Source organism: Ursus americanus, chromosome 2 (assembly GCF_024610735.1).
Source record: "Ursus americanus isolate L20-20 chromosome 2, mUrsAme1.1.p, whole genome shotgun sequence".
In the NCBI taxonomy this organism is placed as follows: domain Eukaryota; kingdom Metazoa; phylum Chordata; class Mammalia; order Carnivora; family Ursidae; genus Ursus; species Ursus americanus.
Window position 1 is genome coordinate 68,761,845 of NC_142128.1, and position 16,045 is coordinate 68,777,889.

Genomic DNA, 16,045 nt, shown 5'->3' on the forward strand with positions numbered 1-16,045 from the left:
CCTAGGAATTTCCTAGGTGATGAAAGTGATACAGGCGTCTTTACTTATTACGTCAATGTGATGACCTTTGGACCCCAGGCAGGGGAACCAACCACATGATTAGAGGGTTGGAACTTTCATTCCCTGTAGGCTGAATCAATTGGCAAAGGTCGATGATTTAATCAATCATGCCTGCATGATGAAGACTCCATAAAAAGCCAAGAGGACAGTGTTTAGAGAGCGTCCGGGGTTGATGAACAAAGGGAGATGTGGGGGCAGCCCACTCATCGAACAGAGAAGCTCCACACTCCTTCCCACGTACCTTGTCCTCTGTGTCTCTTTCATCTGGCTGTTCCTGAGTTGTATCCTTTCACGATAAAGTGGTACTCCAGTAAGTAAATGTTTTTCTGAATTCTGTGACCTACTTGAACACAATGATCCAAGCCAAGGAGGGGATGTGGGACCCTCCAGTTTATAGCCAGGCGGTGGCCACCTAGACTTGCACCTGGCATGTGAAGTGAGTGGGGGGTAGTCATGCAGAACTGAGCCCTTAACCTGTGGGATCTGACGCTCTCTCCAGGTAGATCGTGTCAGTACCCAGATGAACCACAGGGTGCCCAGCTGGTGGCGGAGAATCAGCATCAGCATTGGAGGAGGATGGAACAGGACAAAATAAAATTGTATCCTGCAGTACAAGTAACACAAAAATTCTAGCATAGGGGTGTCTGGGTGGCTCAGTCATTAAGCGTCTGCCTTCAGCTCAGGGTGTGTTCCCAGGGTTGTGGGATCGAGCCCCGCATCCGGCTCCCTGCTCCTCTGGGAGCCTGCTTCTTCCTCTCCCACTCCCCCTGCTTGTGTTCTCTCTCTCGCCGGCTGTCTCTCTGTCAAATAAATAAATAAAACCTTTAAAAAAAAATTCTAGCATAGACAATAGGACTGAAAAGGTAAAAGCAAATCCAGCAGGAGAGGGTTATCTCTGGTTTAATCCTGGTGCCTCCTGACTCATGAGCCACGTGGGGAGAACCTGCATTTGCAGGCCAGCATTGTCCTTTAGACCACCTCCACTCACCATCCCCACCTGACCTGGGGTTTACTCCTCCGTCTACTGGAACCTGGACTACACGTCCGCTGCTTCACTAAGATCTCTCCCGTCAGGGATGTACATTGCTAAATCCAGTTAGGACTTTTGAGTCTGATTTTTCCTGCCTCTCAGTGGTATTTATCAGTTTTAGTCACTCCTTGAAATTCTTCCCTTTCTCTGCCTCAACAACAGCACTCTCTTCTTGAACCCCCTTATCCAGACTCTCTCTTCCTCTGCCAACCCCTTAAATGTTGGTCTTTCATTGTATGTGGCCCTTGACTGACTGGTGTTCCCTTCTACCCATTTTCCTGGGAGTTTAGTCCCTGGCATATATGACAGCAAAGCATCTTCCTCTATAGGGTGAGAGGGGTTGAATGGCGGGGTCTGGCACAGAATAGATTGCAATAAAAACCGTGTTGAAGGAACAAATCAAGGGGTCATATTAAAATGTTTTTATGGCTATGGTGGAGAATCCTGCCAGTGTCTGTGGTAGGAAAGAAGGCCATATGGAAAAACAACTATTACTAAATGTTTTCTTCAAAGCAATTTTATTCTTTTGGGAATTCCCAGGTTCTAGCTTTCCTTTGCTCTCCCCTTCCTTGGACTTTCATCGCCATCAAACTGGCAATGTACCTACTTTTGGCAAAGAGGGTAACAGCTTCGGACTGGGTTCCTGTGGTTGGGAAGGTTACACCAGGACCTTATTTGCTCCGTCATTAGGTTAACAACCATCATCCGGCACAATTACCCACCAGAGGCCAACACTTCATGTGGCCCCCAATCTATTTCCAGAAAACCCTCCTATGCAGAGTTTGCCCAGAACGGCTTAAAAATCCAAGACTCGCTGTGAAGCTGTTTATGCGTAAAACTGTTTGACCTCTCATAAAGAGAGCTCCTTGAGAACCCAAAGCCTTGTCGCTTCTGTGGAAAACACTTACCCTATCCTGGCCAATGCAAAATGCACAGCATCTGAGTTGAGCACTGTTGTTTTGAAGGAATCGCTGGAGAAGCACTAGAACATTACCCCAATTTCTTTAATAAAGACATTTGAAAGATCCATTCTTACACCAACTTCAACCACTCTCCAATCCCAGACAGTCCTCGAACATGAGGTCACCAAGGTTTCCGGTCAAACACTGGATGGTAGAATTTAATAAAATAGAGGTTTTCTCCAATTACCCAATTATGGGCTGAAATTTAAATATAGCACAACTGCTTCTGCTTTTCCCATTTATGAACTATGCTATCTAGCTCCTACAGGGGCTCATCGATTCTGTCTTCTAGGATGGACTGCAGTCCTTACACCACAGTGGTGGCCGAACAGACAACTTAAAAAGTATTTACATTAAAAAAAAAAAAAAGTGTTTACATTATCTGTCCCCTCCCCCACCCCTCCAAATAGCCAGTTCTTCGATAAGTGAATGCTCGTCACTTGGGAAGACAGTTACAGGCGACCAAGAGAACTTTCTTTGCTTGGGCGGGATGTGGGTTCCCAATCCATTCTCAGACCCCCGGCAGATATGAGATATTATACAAGGTAACCTTTAATCCGAGCATTTTCCCCCAAAAAACAACCCATACATTCTTTCCTAATGTAAAGATTTCCAACAACAGCACAAAACTAGCTGTTAATAATAGGTCCCAACATGTAAATTACAGTGGTCTCCAAAAATAAAGCTTCATGGGGGAAAAATCTGCAAGTTACCACGGTGAGGTAGACGCAGGGAAAGAACAGTTTCCTTACACCACGGACATCTGGAGGTCCTCGCTCAACTGGCAGACAAGTATTCCGAGCACAGTGCTTGGAAGCGATTTTTTTTTTGTGTAAACCACACCATGACTTTTCCCTACCTCGCCTCTCTGTCTCCCGCTCCTCGACCAACCTTACAATTAAACACCCAAGGCTTGCTCCTGAGTCTCAGTCTTTCCTTACGTTTCTAGAGAGCAGTAAGGGGGGTGGTGGCTGGGGGCAATGCTGTAATCTGTTACCTTCTCAGCACTTCGTCTAAAGGTAATGACTGGGCCCCCATGTTATTTGTGAACTTTTCTTTCCTGCCAACTAGCCCATAAATGCTTATAGCCTTGAGGCCCTTAGAATGAGAGTACTTGTTAAGGATTCCAAAAGCAGTGCTCCCAAGAGGCCCCCTAGATCTGTGCCTTCTGAATAGCCACTAAGATGCTTCATTCTTCTTTGATGAATTCTACCAAGGAACACTGGGCAGGTTTGTCCCAAGAAATCCTAGCATTATAAAAGTCCCATTGAATGGAAAGTTTACTTGTTGCTTTAATCTAGGTCTTAAGAAAGGCTGAGTTGTCACCCCCACCACGGGGGGGGGACCACTGATCTGCCCTTAGTGGGCACTGTCATTTTTACAACTCTCTTGCCTTCATCTTTATCTCAAAATTAACCCGCCTTCTTATCTTAAGTCATTGGGTTCACGGCCTGCTTACTCTTGGTGAAATATCTTTGTTGAGAGCTCTGAAGGTTTTTCACTTCAGAGAACAGGACAGCTGAATACCACATTGTGCGTGGGGGTCAAAGGTCAGCATCACAGAGAAAACCCAGCTAATGCGCTGTGAAAGACCTTCATTTTTGCCGGCATGGAAGGCAGTCTTCCATGCGTGTGAAACTAAGCACATCTCTCACCTAGCATAAAGCCTTGAACAAAAAGAATGAAAAGAAAAAGGAATCTTAATTCTTAACCAGTAAGTGGATGGAGTCAAGATCTTATTCCAGAGAAACAAAACTATACGCAGGTGTTCAGGCAAGGTAAAAAGCCACTCGTTCTACGCCCAAGGCATGACATTCTGCCCACTGAAGGATGAAGGATAAATGGAGGAAAAAAACTAACAGGGAACTGAAAAGATTTCAACGTCTCAAACCCTCCCCTGCACATGCCAGATATACCAAACATTTCTGTAAGGCAGATCAGACGTCCTACCCAGTTTTTATAGCATCGGGTATTGAAGTATCTGGAGTGCTTCAGACACAGAAATACCTGGCCGTTTTCTGTAGCTGGTGATTGCTTTCAACACCCCGCGAGACCGGATTGCCGCATTCCCGCAGCAAATCGACATTCCATCCCCTCCAAACCAGCTCGCGCTCACTGTGTGCTTCTCAACGGCTGGGGCCCTCCGTTCTCCTTTCAAGAAGGGGAAACTGAGGCTGGAAATGTTGCCCCTGGGCTGTGGAACAAGTCAGTGTCAAAGTCAGTCCTGAGATTTCTGGGTGCTTCACCTCTTTACTGCGGCATCAGCAAGGGACTCCAGCGCGGGCTGTAGCATGTGACCCCCCCCCAGCCTGGCTGACACGTCCTTTACTTACGCTTTCCTCAGAATGCCTCCTGCCACATCACCTCCCCAGATCGACAGGGAGAAGAGTTTTTGTTATCTAAAGATACGTATTGTAGGAAAAAATAACAATTTGGGGAACACAGGAAATGACCGGCTAGGAAACTGCTTTTGGTATTCACATGCTTTTCTTGGGCAACTGAGTTGAAATCTCTGCTCTGAGCCTTCATGATCGGTCTGGGGCTTTGGCGTATAATCCTTAAAGAAGTCAGAAGAAGGAAGATTGAAATTAAAAGAAGAGAAAGTTAATCAAAATCAAACGGGTTTTGTTTCTGGGAAAGGTGCCTTCAGGCAACAGACCGGAACGAAAACATCCTGTTCTTTCTTCCATTTTGTTCTGAGGCAGCATGGATCCCAGAGCTGCTTCTCAGCTCAGAAAAGGGGTCCCCGCCTTTCCATCTCACCCTCCAGCCTTTCTTCCATTTGGAAGAATGAAGCCCTAGTGGGGCACCCCTCACAGGTGCCAGCCACCTGGGCATCAACCAAGTGTTAGGTGTGAGTAAATACAGAATTCATCAATTATCGCTCCAAAGTAGTCGGCAGTGAATGAACGTAAGATAGGACTTGGGCACTAAAACTCTGTCTTCTAGGGCGCCTGGGTGGCTCAGCCGGTGAGGCGGCTGCCTTCGGCTCAGGTCATGATCTCAGGGTCCTGAGATTGAGGCCCGCATCGCGCTCCCTGCTCAGTGGAGAGCCTGCTTCTCCCTCTCCCTCTGCCTACCACTTCCCCTGTTTGTGCTCGCTAGCTCTCTGTCACATAAAGAAATAAAATCTTTTTTTTTAGATTTTATTTCTTTATGTGACAGAGAGACAGCCAGCGAGAGAGGAAACACAGCAGGGGAGTGGGAGAGGAAGAAGCAGGCTCCCAGCGGAGGAGCCCGATGTGGGACTCGATCCCGGAACGCCGGGATCACGCCCTGAGCCGAAAGCAGACGCCCAACGCCTGCGCTACCCAGGTGCCCTAAAGAAATACAATCTTAAAAAAAAAAAAAAAAAACAAAGAAACCAACTCTGTCCTCTAGTCTCCACTGGGGAGAGGGCAGTTCAGTCTCACATAGATTTGGAGAAAGAGAGACATAACAATGACCTACTCGAATAGTTTGCAAGCCCCTTTTGAAGAAGAGGAAAGCTCTCTATAACATTTTTACCCAAAGTCCCCGGTTTACCCAAAGTCCCCGGTGTAAAAAATAGGTAAACACAGAGCTGCTCTGGTTGAAAGGGAGGCAGATGGGTCCACTTGCCCTGCCCCACTCAGGTCCACTCTGAGCGGTTTCATCCCAGCCTCTTCCTCCCCCATTACCATGTACATACAAGTCATCTGGGCAGACGGTGGTTTTTCTACATTGAAAGGCTTTCCCCGAAGGCCCTTCCAAACCTTCCTTAGGGCACTCATTACATGTCAAGTCCTTGTTACAGAGAATTACAGACAGGCGCCAGTCAACCTATGCGGTTCAAAGTCCTAGAACCAGCAGGGTTTTCCCTGACACACTTCTGCTTTTCCACCCCCTCTCTGCGCCCCCACATCCACAATGCCTTACTATATCCAGCATCAGTTTAAGATTTTCATGACGTGGAGTGATCTGAGAGCAAAATCCTTCTAGAGTTTTATAATCTCCCCCTAGGACCTTTTAAGTCCTACACTTATCTCAACAACAGTTTTACTGACAACTTGCCTTTTCAAGCTCCCCCAAGTCTCCAATAATGTAGTTTTTATAGAAACGAGTTTTTCTTTTTACACTCCTATTTCATCAGCTTATGTAAGGATCGAGTGGAATAATGTCAACTGGCGTCAACAGGTTTGGGAACAACTCTTGGTAAGCATTCGGCTCGACTGGTGGGAGCAGAAGGGTGCAGGCACAGCCAAGAGCAGGAGTGCTGGGTGTGCGGAGGGCACGGAGAGCAAGTCCGGGGAAAGGGCTGTGCTCTATGGGATGCCAGAAGCGCTGCAGGAAGACAAGGGTGAAATTCGCAAGGCTGAAGACATGACCACACCTTGGCTTCTGACCTTCCTGCTTCTCAATATATCCCTCCTCGCTTCACCTCTGGATTACTTTGTTAAAGGTAAAGACGGGAGATGGGGATAAGGAAGCGAAGCGGACAGAAATAAAAATTCAGGTTATTTTTGAGTCCTTGGGCTCAACTCACACGACCGGCATTATTGTACTTGGATGGCCTTATTTTACTGGTAGAATCATTCTGGGTTAGAGAGCGTCTCAGTTCAACTTTACAAGAGAGACAAGGAGTGGCCAAGAGGCTTGCCAGAGCAGACGGTTATGTGAAACCCAGAACGAAACCCAGGAGTCCTGACTTCTTGGGGGGTCTCCTACAGGTGGCAGTGCCTCCCTGGCGCAGCGAGATTTTTTCCAAGGGCCTTGGACTTGCCGGGGATCCAAGCTCCTTTCACAATGAACAGCTCTGTGCAAATTTCCAGAATTCGTTTCTCAGATAGCAGCAAAGCTCCCAAGCCAGGCTATCCAGGAGTAAGCCATGACTTCCTCCCTCCTGCAGGAGGTATGGTTAGCTTCTCGGACCTGGGACCGGGACTGGCCTTTTACCCCCTAGGGTTTGGAGGCCAGGGTGGAGATTGGTGAAGTTCCCTGCTGAGGGAACTGAAGGGGAGCAGTTTTGATCCACCTCCCTTCCTAAACACACCATACATGCCGATCTTCTGGGCCCCCAGCTTCACCAGGGGTTTCCAAACGGGGACGCCAGAAGAAAAGCAAACACTTAACTGGTAACAGCAAATATGAGGTTCACTTCCAGGAGATGAAAGCAATTTCTATAAGCCACAGGAGAATACCAGGGTTATTCCATATACCTCCCCCTTCACATTTAATTTATAAGAGTCGGGGGGAGGGAGGACCCTGTTAATTGAACAAGGACAAGAGAGGACAATTAATAAACATACTGCTCATTAGATTTCGAAGATAATTCTAAAATGCATTAGAAGCATGGAGAAGAGTGGTCTCTATGGATTTTCCTCATTCAGAGAGCCACCTTGTCAGGAAAAGGTGATTTGTAAGTCCTCCCCAAGATTAGCTCAATGCTAGCCTCAAAGGCATCTGCAAAGTTGTTAAACATGAATCCCATATATTAAAGGACCCACTCCTGTGAAACTGCTGTGGGGAGCTCCGAGTCCTGGAAGAATGCTCCAAGAATAAGCACTTAGTAGCAACAGGTATGGAAATCTGGGTTGCAAATCCAGGGCCTGGAAAATACAAGGATGTTCACCAGGAATTTATGAGAGCTAAACGGGGAGAGACAGTATAAATTATGGGAACTGAATACATACGTAACAGGACAAAATAGGAAGAAATGGCACACATTTCTAGAACACGAAAATCCACCACAACGTAAACAAGGATTTCACTAGGGAGCTCTTTCCGGACAAGAGGCATCCATTTCCAGGGATCTGATTAACCAAAGAAGTGCTGCTTTCCAACTGCATATAAGAGAGAAATGAAGGAACAAGGTCTCGGATTTGTGCCACAGAACACTGCTGTTATCTCAGCCATGGTGTCTAGGGGGTCAAATTCCAGAAACCCTGACACCCAAGAATAATTCCCAAGTATTTATTTTCCCTGAGGGCCTTGGAGCCATAATTCCACTCACTGGCAGAAATACTACTGCTGTTTAGAGCTGTTAAAAGCCTATTTTTAAAATCACACAATTGGCAGATTATCAGGATCAAAACCTGGTAGTCTACGACAGTCTTAGAGAAGAATTGAAAAGAATCCATGGGAAAATGTTCCAAGCTGGAGCACCAACACTTTCATGCATGTGTGTGCATACACACACACACACACACACACACACACACACTCACACACACACTCTCTCTCTCTCAGGAGCATGTGTGCACGCACCGGACAACTGCCAGGAGAATGAGGGGCTAGCAGGACATCCAAGATGACGGAGCGGGATGTGCCTTCTGTTCCAGTTTTCCGACGTCTTACCCATTGATCCCACGGCCTCATACATTCTCTCTTCAAGAGAATTCATCTTGGGCCCAGGGCCCTCTCTCCCTCTTCTTTGTTTTTTTTTTTTAAGATTTTATTTATTTATTTGACAGAGAGAGACAGCCAGCGAGAGAGGGAACACAAGCAGGGGGAGTGGGAGAGGAAGAAGCAGCTCCCAGCAGAGGAGCCTGATGTGGGGCTCGATCCCAGAACGCTGGGATCACGCCCTGAGCCAAAGGCAGGCGCTTAACCGCTGTGCCACCCAGGCGCCCCTCTCCCTCTTCTTTTATACCTGAACACCTTCCTCCTTCCTGAATACACTCTCCAGATGTCCTTGCAGTCTACACTTGGCCTTTTCATGACCTCTTAATGCAGTGCTCCCTGACCTGGCTATAAGTCCATGTGTTCCACCTGCTTGCTCCCTATTTCCAGCTACTGCTATTCCTAGTGTCAGAAATCAACATCCAACTCTGTATATGGGTTAATCATACCATCATGGCGACGGAAATAAGTTGTCTTTGGTTTTCTTTGTAGTGATTGGCACAATGCTTGGCACACGGTAGGCGATTAATAAATCCTCACTGGTGGATGGCTGATCGGCTTCTATTTTATGCAGCTGTTCTATTTCAGGAGATAGGATTGGACCCAATCTAAAGAGCTCTAAGTGGGATGTGGCACAGGCTAACGGTGGTGTATATAAATCTGCACTGTTATATTAAGCTCTTATGATGGAATCCTGTGAGCTATGTGTTGTCATTAAATTCCACATAGACACCACTTGAGTAAGAGTCCCTGGCCCCTAGGAACTTATGATTAGACAAAAATACCACCATATAACAAATGAATATGGGGGAAAAAAATAAGCAGAAAAGCTGCTTCCCTGGAGGTTGAAGAACCTCGTTAACAGTTTTCCTTTATAAAAAAATGACCATCCCAGAAGGGAGTGTAGGCATTCTCAAGCTTGCAGAAAGTGCTGAGCTCCTTAGACTCACGTTCAGTCTACGGTGGAATGGGCTGTGGAGCCAGAGCCGTGTGTTTGCATTTCTGCTCCACCATGTACTGGCTGTGACTTTGGGACAGGCATGTTCCCTCCCCGAATGCATGCCCACATCAAGAAATGGCCATGTCACCATCAGCTCTTCCCGGGTGCTGGGATAAACAAGGGAAAAAATAAAGCACCCAGCTCAGTTCCCAGCAAGAAGGTAGATACCCAACTTCCCTCTGTGCTCCTCTTTTGAATAAGCCACCTACTACCCCAATGGCACCTAGGAAAACCAATTTATGAGGGAAACTCGTATTTGCCATACCCTCTGTAAGTCCAGCATTTCTTGACTGTAGAGGACAGCGGCCAGGGTATCGTGCATGTGTATGCACGCACACGGGCAGGGGCTTTGGTGTTCTTCTCTCCCCCAGTGACATGTCAGGGTCTTCACAGGAGAGAGGCTTCCTAAGATTTCAATGTCCAATAATGTCCAAGAATTCAGTGTTCCTAGGAACTTCCTGAAGCATCCCAAGAAAGTGAGGGTGAGGATGAAACCTCATATCCGACACACCCTGCCCACGGGTAGCATCACCAGACTCTGCTTTCGTGGTAAAGGAAGGGCAGCCCATCATTCTGGCCATGAACCTCGCCTGAGATGAAACCGGGACCAGGCTCTGGAGGGAAGAAGCCAGCTGTGTTATCAAAGGCTTCCAGAAAGGTTCCCGGTGGTGCTGAGCAGTGACACTTGGGTCCAGCTCTCCGTGTCAGGGTTCTGTCTTAGACAAGGAGTGTCTGTGATCACCGAAACCACAGTGATGGTAGGTCTGGGCAGAGAAACTGGGGGATGACAACACAGCGTCTCAACTGAGGAAAACTCCTCCCTCTCTCCTCAAACGAGCTCTGGTTCCTCTGGAAAATGCTTACTTTTGCTCTCAGGCCCAATGGAAACGCCATCTTCCCGTGAAGTCCTCCCTGACCACTCAGGCTATGGTCCCTCCCTGCTTGCTTCTGCTTCCTGCACATTCCATCTGGTGTCACAGTGATTTGCATGCTGTTCCCTCAGCCAGGCCGCATCCTCCTGCATTATTCCCCCTCCAATAATGCATGTATGCGCTCACTGACTTTTATTTATCTGTTTTCCCTGAAAGATATAAGCTCCCTGAGGGCAGAGGATCACTACTGTACTCCCGGTTCCCAGCACTGGGCTTGGCATTTGCGAGGTGCTCGCTAGTTTGCTGAATAAGTGAACGAATAAAGGCTAGCTCGTAAGGGTCAGCTCGAGCACCCAGCATAACAGCTGGCGCAAAGGTATCACATAGTAGAGGCTGAAGAAGTAAGGTGGTTTTTTAAATGATTACGTTTTTTAAAGTGGCCGATCTGTATGCAAATTGCCATTAAAACAGGATGTATAAATATGGCATCCTAGTTAGCATAGAATTTGGACTGAATAGAAATCTGAAGATGAGTAATTGAGAATTTGAGAAAAAAATCAAAAATATTTTCGAAGCCAGGAAGTTATTCAGTCTGTTATTCCAATTGGCATCCTCATTAGGGTTCTAGCAAAATGGAAAGAAAAAATGAAGGGAAAAAGCAAACTTGAAGAATCCGGGAGGGACTCGTCCTGCCTGTAAGGGACGTCAACTTAGTAAATATCACTTGTAAAAGCTCCCAGGTTGAAAGCACTTTGCTCTGCATATCAGCTTACTGTCATGACTACGTCCCAGGGAGGTAGACTGGTCAGGAGTTAGGCCCGTTTTATGGAGAAGGAAACTGAGGCTGGAGGCTATGCAACCTCTGTAAGTCTCAAGGCTGAGTGTAATGGAGCCCTGGTCCCGAATCGGGTCAGCAGACTCTGCAAGTCCAGTGCTCTTCCCACCTCGCTCCCACTAGACTTCCAGGCGGACCGCAGACCTTTGCAGGGGCCTCAAATACTCTTAACTTGTGCACCTTCAGCATTTGGTATTCCCTGGGCCTAGATCAGTGTCAATGAGAATGATCTCCTTATAACAGTAGCGCTGAGGGGTTGGCTTTAGAGTCAGACAGATCCAGGTGTGAGAACAGATCCCACCACTGTGGTCTTAGATATGATTACTTAACCTCCCTGTGTCTCAGTTTCTTCATTTGTGAAATGGGATGATGATAAAATATACCTCGTATGGTTGTCGGGCTTAAAGAAGTGAATGTTTATAAAGCGCTTAGCATAGACGGTGTTTTAGAGTGCTCTGTCATAGGGTGAAAGGGATCGGTTCAGATGTCGGACACAGCCACATTAAGTCTTCCTTATTATAACGCTTCCCGCTTGGCACCTCTCTCCTCCCTGCTTCTCAAGCTGAGCGCAGGGGCTTTGCAGGAAGAGGTTAAGCCGGCAAGTGTGGTTGCCTGCGTTGTGCGTGCCTAGCCCCATAAAACCCGCTAACAAGAAGCAGCTCGTTGGCTCTGCTGTCCCTAGGCATTTTGTCCTCTCACAGAGGCTGGGTTTGTGCCAAGCTGAAGTCCTATGCCCCAGGGGGGTCTCTGTGGGTTGAGTGAGGCAAGTGCTGTGAGCGGGACTATGTTCCCACTGGTCCCCAGACTCTGGCTAAAAGCCCCTTCTAGGACAGAATCTAGGAATGCTGAATGGGATAGGTGCCTGCACCCCGGGGTTTCCTGCTTAGAAAAATTCGAGGGATGGTGATTTCTGGAGCAGGAGAGAGGGAGGGGTCTCCAGGAGAGATGTGCAAGAACGGTGCTTACGGAGCCAGCCTGCCATGATAGACGTGTAATCCAGACATCTGCTCTGAGCCAAGTGGAGGGGCCAATGGCTGATCACAGCTCGACTCATCAAAAGCTGGGGAATGGAGATACTGGGGGCCAATTAAGCCATTCACCTTGGTACCTCCCATCCTTTCCATGCTGCCTCCTTTGGAGCTTCAGGGGAATCTGCACCTGAGGGGCAAGCCTCTCTTGGATCCCTGTTGGCCCCAATCAAGCATCATTTACGGGGAAGGTTTCGAGCTGTCTCTGGAGCAAAGGCTTGGGCTAAGCTCTCCCTCTGCGGATTGCAGCCAGGGTAGTTACATTTTATATCTGAACTCTGCTGATTTGAGGACTGACCTCCACTTTATAACATCCCCTCTCTCTTTGCCTACCAACGACACAATTGGCCTGAAAGTCTTGGGCTTGGGTGGAAAGGAAACTGTAGCCCAACCTCGCCCTACCCTAGCAGGCAGCCGGCTGAGTGCATGTAATGTGACCTGCTCCCCTCCGTGGGCTGTGGCAGACAGCTCCCCGCCCTGGCACACCTGCACAGAAGTCTGTTTCTGGTAAGCAGCTAGGTGAGTACTCGGCAACTATAGCCCCAGGGTAGGCACTAACTCACGGTGTACAAAGCCTAGGTCTCCCAGGGTGCGGTGGGAAGGGGTGGAGCAGTGCAAGGGGGCAGGGAGACCAGCCATTCAAAAGAAATGACAGCGTAACCTAGAAAAGGCTGTGTGTAGGAAAAGAGTGATGGGCTCAGGGAAAGGGAGCCAACTAAAGGATTTTCACATCTTCCAGTGGTGAGGGAGGCAAAGAACAGAAGTGTAAAACCAGTGCAAATCTGGGTTCAGTGACAATTATAATCCTGCTTGGGCACTCCCTGCGTGGATCTCAAGTAGGTTCTGAACTGGGGTGCGGTGATGGAAGTTGGGAATAAGGTCAGGAAGAGCCCCTTCCTTCTACCTTCTCCAGGACCCAGAGACTCAGGACTCACCCGCAGGATCTCACCAGAAGTAAGGATCCCCAGAGGTCCCTACACAGATCTAGTCTTTGTTCATAAACTGGTTCCTCTTAAAGATATATCCCACCAGTCATCTTAGCAAAGTCAGTCCAAGGGTCCCAAGTCCCATTCCAGAGGGGCTGCAGTCTGTCCCACTGTGGTGGGGGACAAGAAGTTGGGGGCCAGCAGGACTCTGGCCTCCAAGGGCACCCAGTGCTGCAGACGCCTCGCCCTTGCCAGGCCTTGCCTGGTTCAGTTAATCTTACCCTAGGCGTGTGTGTGCAGAGCTGCAGTGGGGTCCCTAGCAGGCTCCTGGGGCTCTCCCCAAGGAACCATGGAGAAGCAGAGCATGTTCCAGGGTGCAAGTCTGGGCTCTTGGGGTTGAAAGCCCTGAGGAAGTTTGGGGGTGGGAGTGGTCTCAGCATCAGGTCTCTGGCCTAACCTCCAACTTCCTTCAGCCAGGCAAGTCAGAGTGGGCTGAGGGGAGGGAGTGTGTATATTGGGGTGGGAAGCTCCCAGAAAAACCAGAAAGCATCAGCTCTCTTTCTCTGGCTGTTGGAATTTCCTAATCCTCTCTTGGAAGTGCGATTTCCAAGTCAGCTCTGAGGATCCTGGGCTGGCTGTGCTCACACTCACTTCCCCTTAGTGGGGAGCCTCTATGCGTGGCCCCCCTCACCACCCCACAGGAGTGGTCTGTGGAACCCCACCATGCATCTCCCAAATTCCACTGCTGCTCATCCCTTCCCAGAGTAGAGTCCCAGGCTTCATGGTTTCTCAGAGGAATCCAACCAGCTGTGGGGTCACAAATTCACCCCCACCTCCCCACCTTAGGTCTCACCCCTCTACCTCCTTACACCCCAGAGCTTCTGGGCCAGGGAGACCCTCCCCAGAAGGCCCCTTCCCTTCCACTCTCCAGGTGCCTAAGAACCCCGACACCCCCCCCCCCCACAGCTGGGGATGGGGACCCCTCTCCCAATACACTGCAGTGGCAACCATCCAAGTTCAATCAAGTTGTGCCATTGTCTCAGCTTTGTCCAGGTCTCTGGGGAGTCCAAGCGCCTTGCCTTGCCTTCCTTCTCCCTTCCCCAGACCCCTCCACACACCCACCTCCAACTCCCAAAGCCAAAAAGCCCGGGGCTCCCCGGAGCCGGGAGCCAGAGTCTTCTGGCGGCGCTGGCACTCCTCCCTCCCCCTGTCAGAGAAGCAGGGCGGCCAAGACCCTCCTTCTTGCAGACCCCACACCCACTGCTGCGGTAGTGTAGCCAGGGGCGGGGGCTGGGGTTGGGGTTGAGGGGCTCCCAACCCGACCCCAGCACTGCGGCAGGGGCCGGGCGCTTACCTGCGGGGGAAATTCACCGTCCTTCCCGACCTGGGCAGGGGCAGATGAAGCATCTTCCCCGGCTCAGATGGCCATTCGCCGGGTGGGCACCCAGAGCCCTCCCCGGCACCGCGGACACCCGAAGAGGTCTGAGCCCGGGCCACGCGGAGAGCCAGACACCGAGTGCTCGCCGGCCCTCCGCTCCCTTTTCTCCCCACCACCCGGGCTCGCACTTAAGGCTCCAGCTGTACTTAAAGCGACAGAGCCCCATTTCGCCGCCGCTGACTTCTGTCCCAAGCCCCGGAGATGCAGGCTGCGAGCGGGCTCTTTAACGCCCAGAGCAGGTAGACAAAGAGCCACCGCAGCCGCAGCCTTCCGGTGGCCTCGGAAGCCCGGGAGGTGCAGGAGTGGGCTGGGGGCCTCGACCTCCACCTGGGCTGCTCCGGAGTTAACCCCCAGGCTGCCAGCTGCGGTCCCTTGGGCACTCTTACTCTCGCTACGGAGGCAGAAGAGGGTGTGGGCAGCAAGCCAGGGAACGAACCGGTGTGTACCGGTGGGCACGGGTCGGGGAAGCCTAGGCTGAACCTTCCCCTGTCAGGGCTTCTTCCCAGTCTCCTCCTGGCCCCTTTCCAGGCTCTAAAAATTAGTCCGAATAAGAGCAGGGGATCAGTACATCACCTAAAACAAGGAGCTTGGTGGGGGATGAAGGTCAGACCACCGGCACAAATTACCAGGGGCTGGCTCAGAGACCTGGGGTGGGGAGGGGAAACTAGGAAGGTGTGCCCTCCAGGAGTGCAGACAAACTGGGGTGGGGGTGGGGGCGGGGGGAGGGCTAACGCTTTTTCCAGCTTAGGGAAATAGATTAGGTGAAAGGTGTGCATGTTGGGGGAAGACTGCCAGAGAGAAAGAACAGTTCACACCACGTAAGGGTCTGTGCTTTCATCCAGGAGGCATTTTCAGCTGACTAAGAAGAAAAACGATCTCAAGGAGGGAGGATTTTAGTTGTAAAGTAGGAAGAAAAAGAAGTGGGATCCAGTAGCAGGGCTTGAGTTCCCCTCAGGGTCTTCCTGAGCACGGAACTCTCCCGTTCAAAGACGGGGAGCTACACAGATGCCCTCACCACTGCTTCCCCCAGGCTGCTCTCCATGCTTCTGGAAGGGGCTGACTGTGCAAGGTTGGGCACCCACCCCAATGTGATCTGGCCAAACTGGGAGACCATGTTTTAGAAACGGGGCAATGGTATCTGCAATTTCTTGAAGCAACAAAAACAACCACAGTGATCTTTGTAAAAGCCCCCCACAGTACTGACCAGTGCACCAGTGCACCACTGAGCAGCTGCTGTCTCTGGTGTTGGGCAGCTTGGGGGCGATCGGGCTGCACACAGAGACCCTATATGTCCTCCTAGGCTGTCACCTCGGCACCTTGAGCTTTCTGGGCTGGTTTTTACAAAAGTTAAGGCAGAAGAGATTCATACTCCTGAGCTCCTCCCCGCTCCCCAGCCTTTAAGGAGGCCTGGATGGTGCTTTGAGTGCTAGGGATGGCCCTTCTCCCTATGAGCCCATCTGGCTCTGGTCCTCTGATTGCCCAGTGCCACTGACCTGGGGCTGCACCTCTAGAGGGGGGAACCACCATTCTTAGA

The 16,045-nt window shown here is 49.9% G+C and overlaps 1 protein-coding gene across 6 annotated transcripts in view; it reads right to left on the bottom strand.

Annotated features, from left to right (window-relative positions):
* Positions 1-16,045, bottom strand: part of NAV1 (neuron navigator 1) — a 242,771-nt gene that overhangs the window by 57,744 nt on the left and 168,982 nt on the right. The window contains exon 1 of one of the 6 annotated variants that reach the window (XM_087857259.1): positions 14,428-15,118. The exons of the other annotated variants lie outside the window; for them this stretch is intronic. Coding sequence (XP_087713385.1) covers positions 14,428-14,480 — 53 coding nt within the window. The 5' untranslated portion in view covers positions 14,481-15,118. Of the gene's footprint in view, positions 1-14,427; positions 15,119-16,045 lie in introns of those variants that run through there. 6 annotated transcript variants of the gene reach the window in all.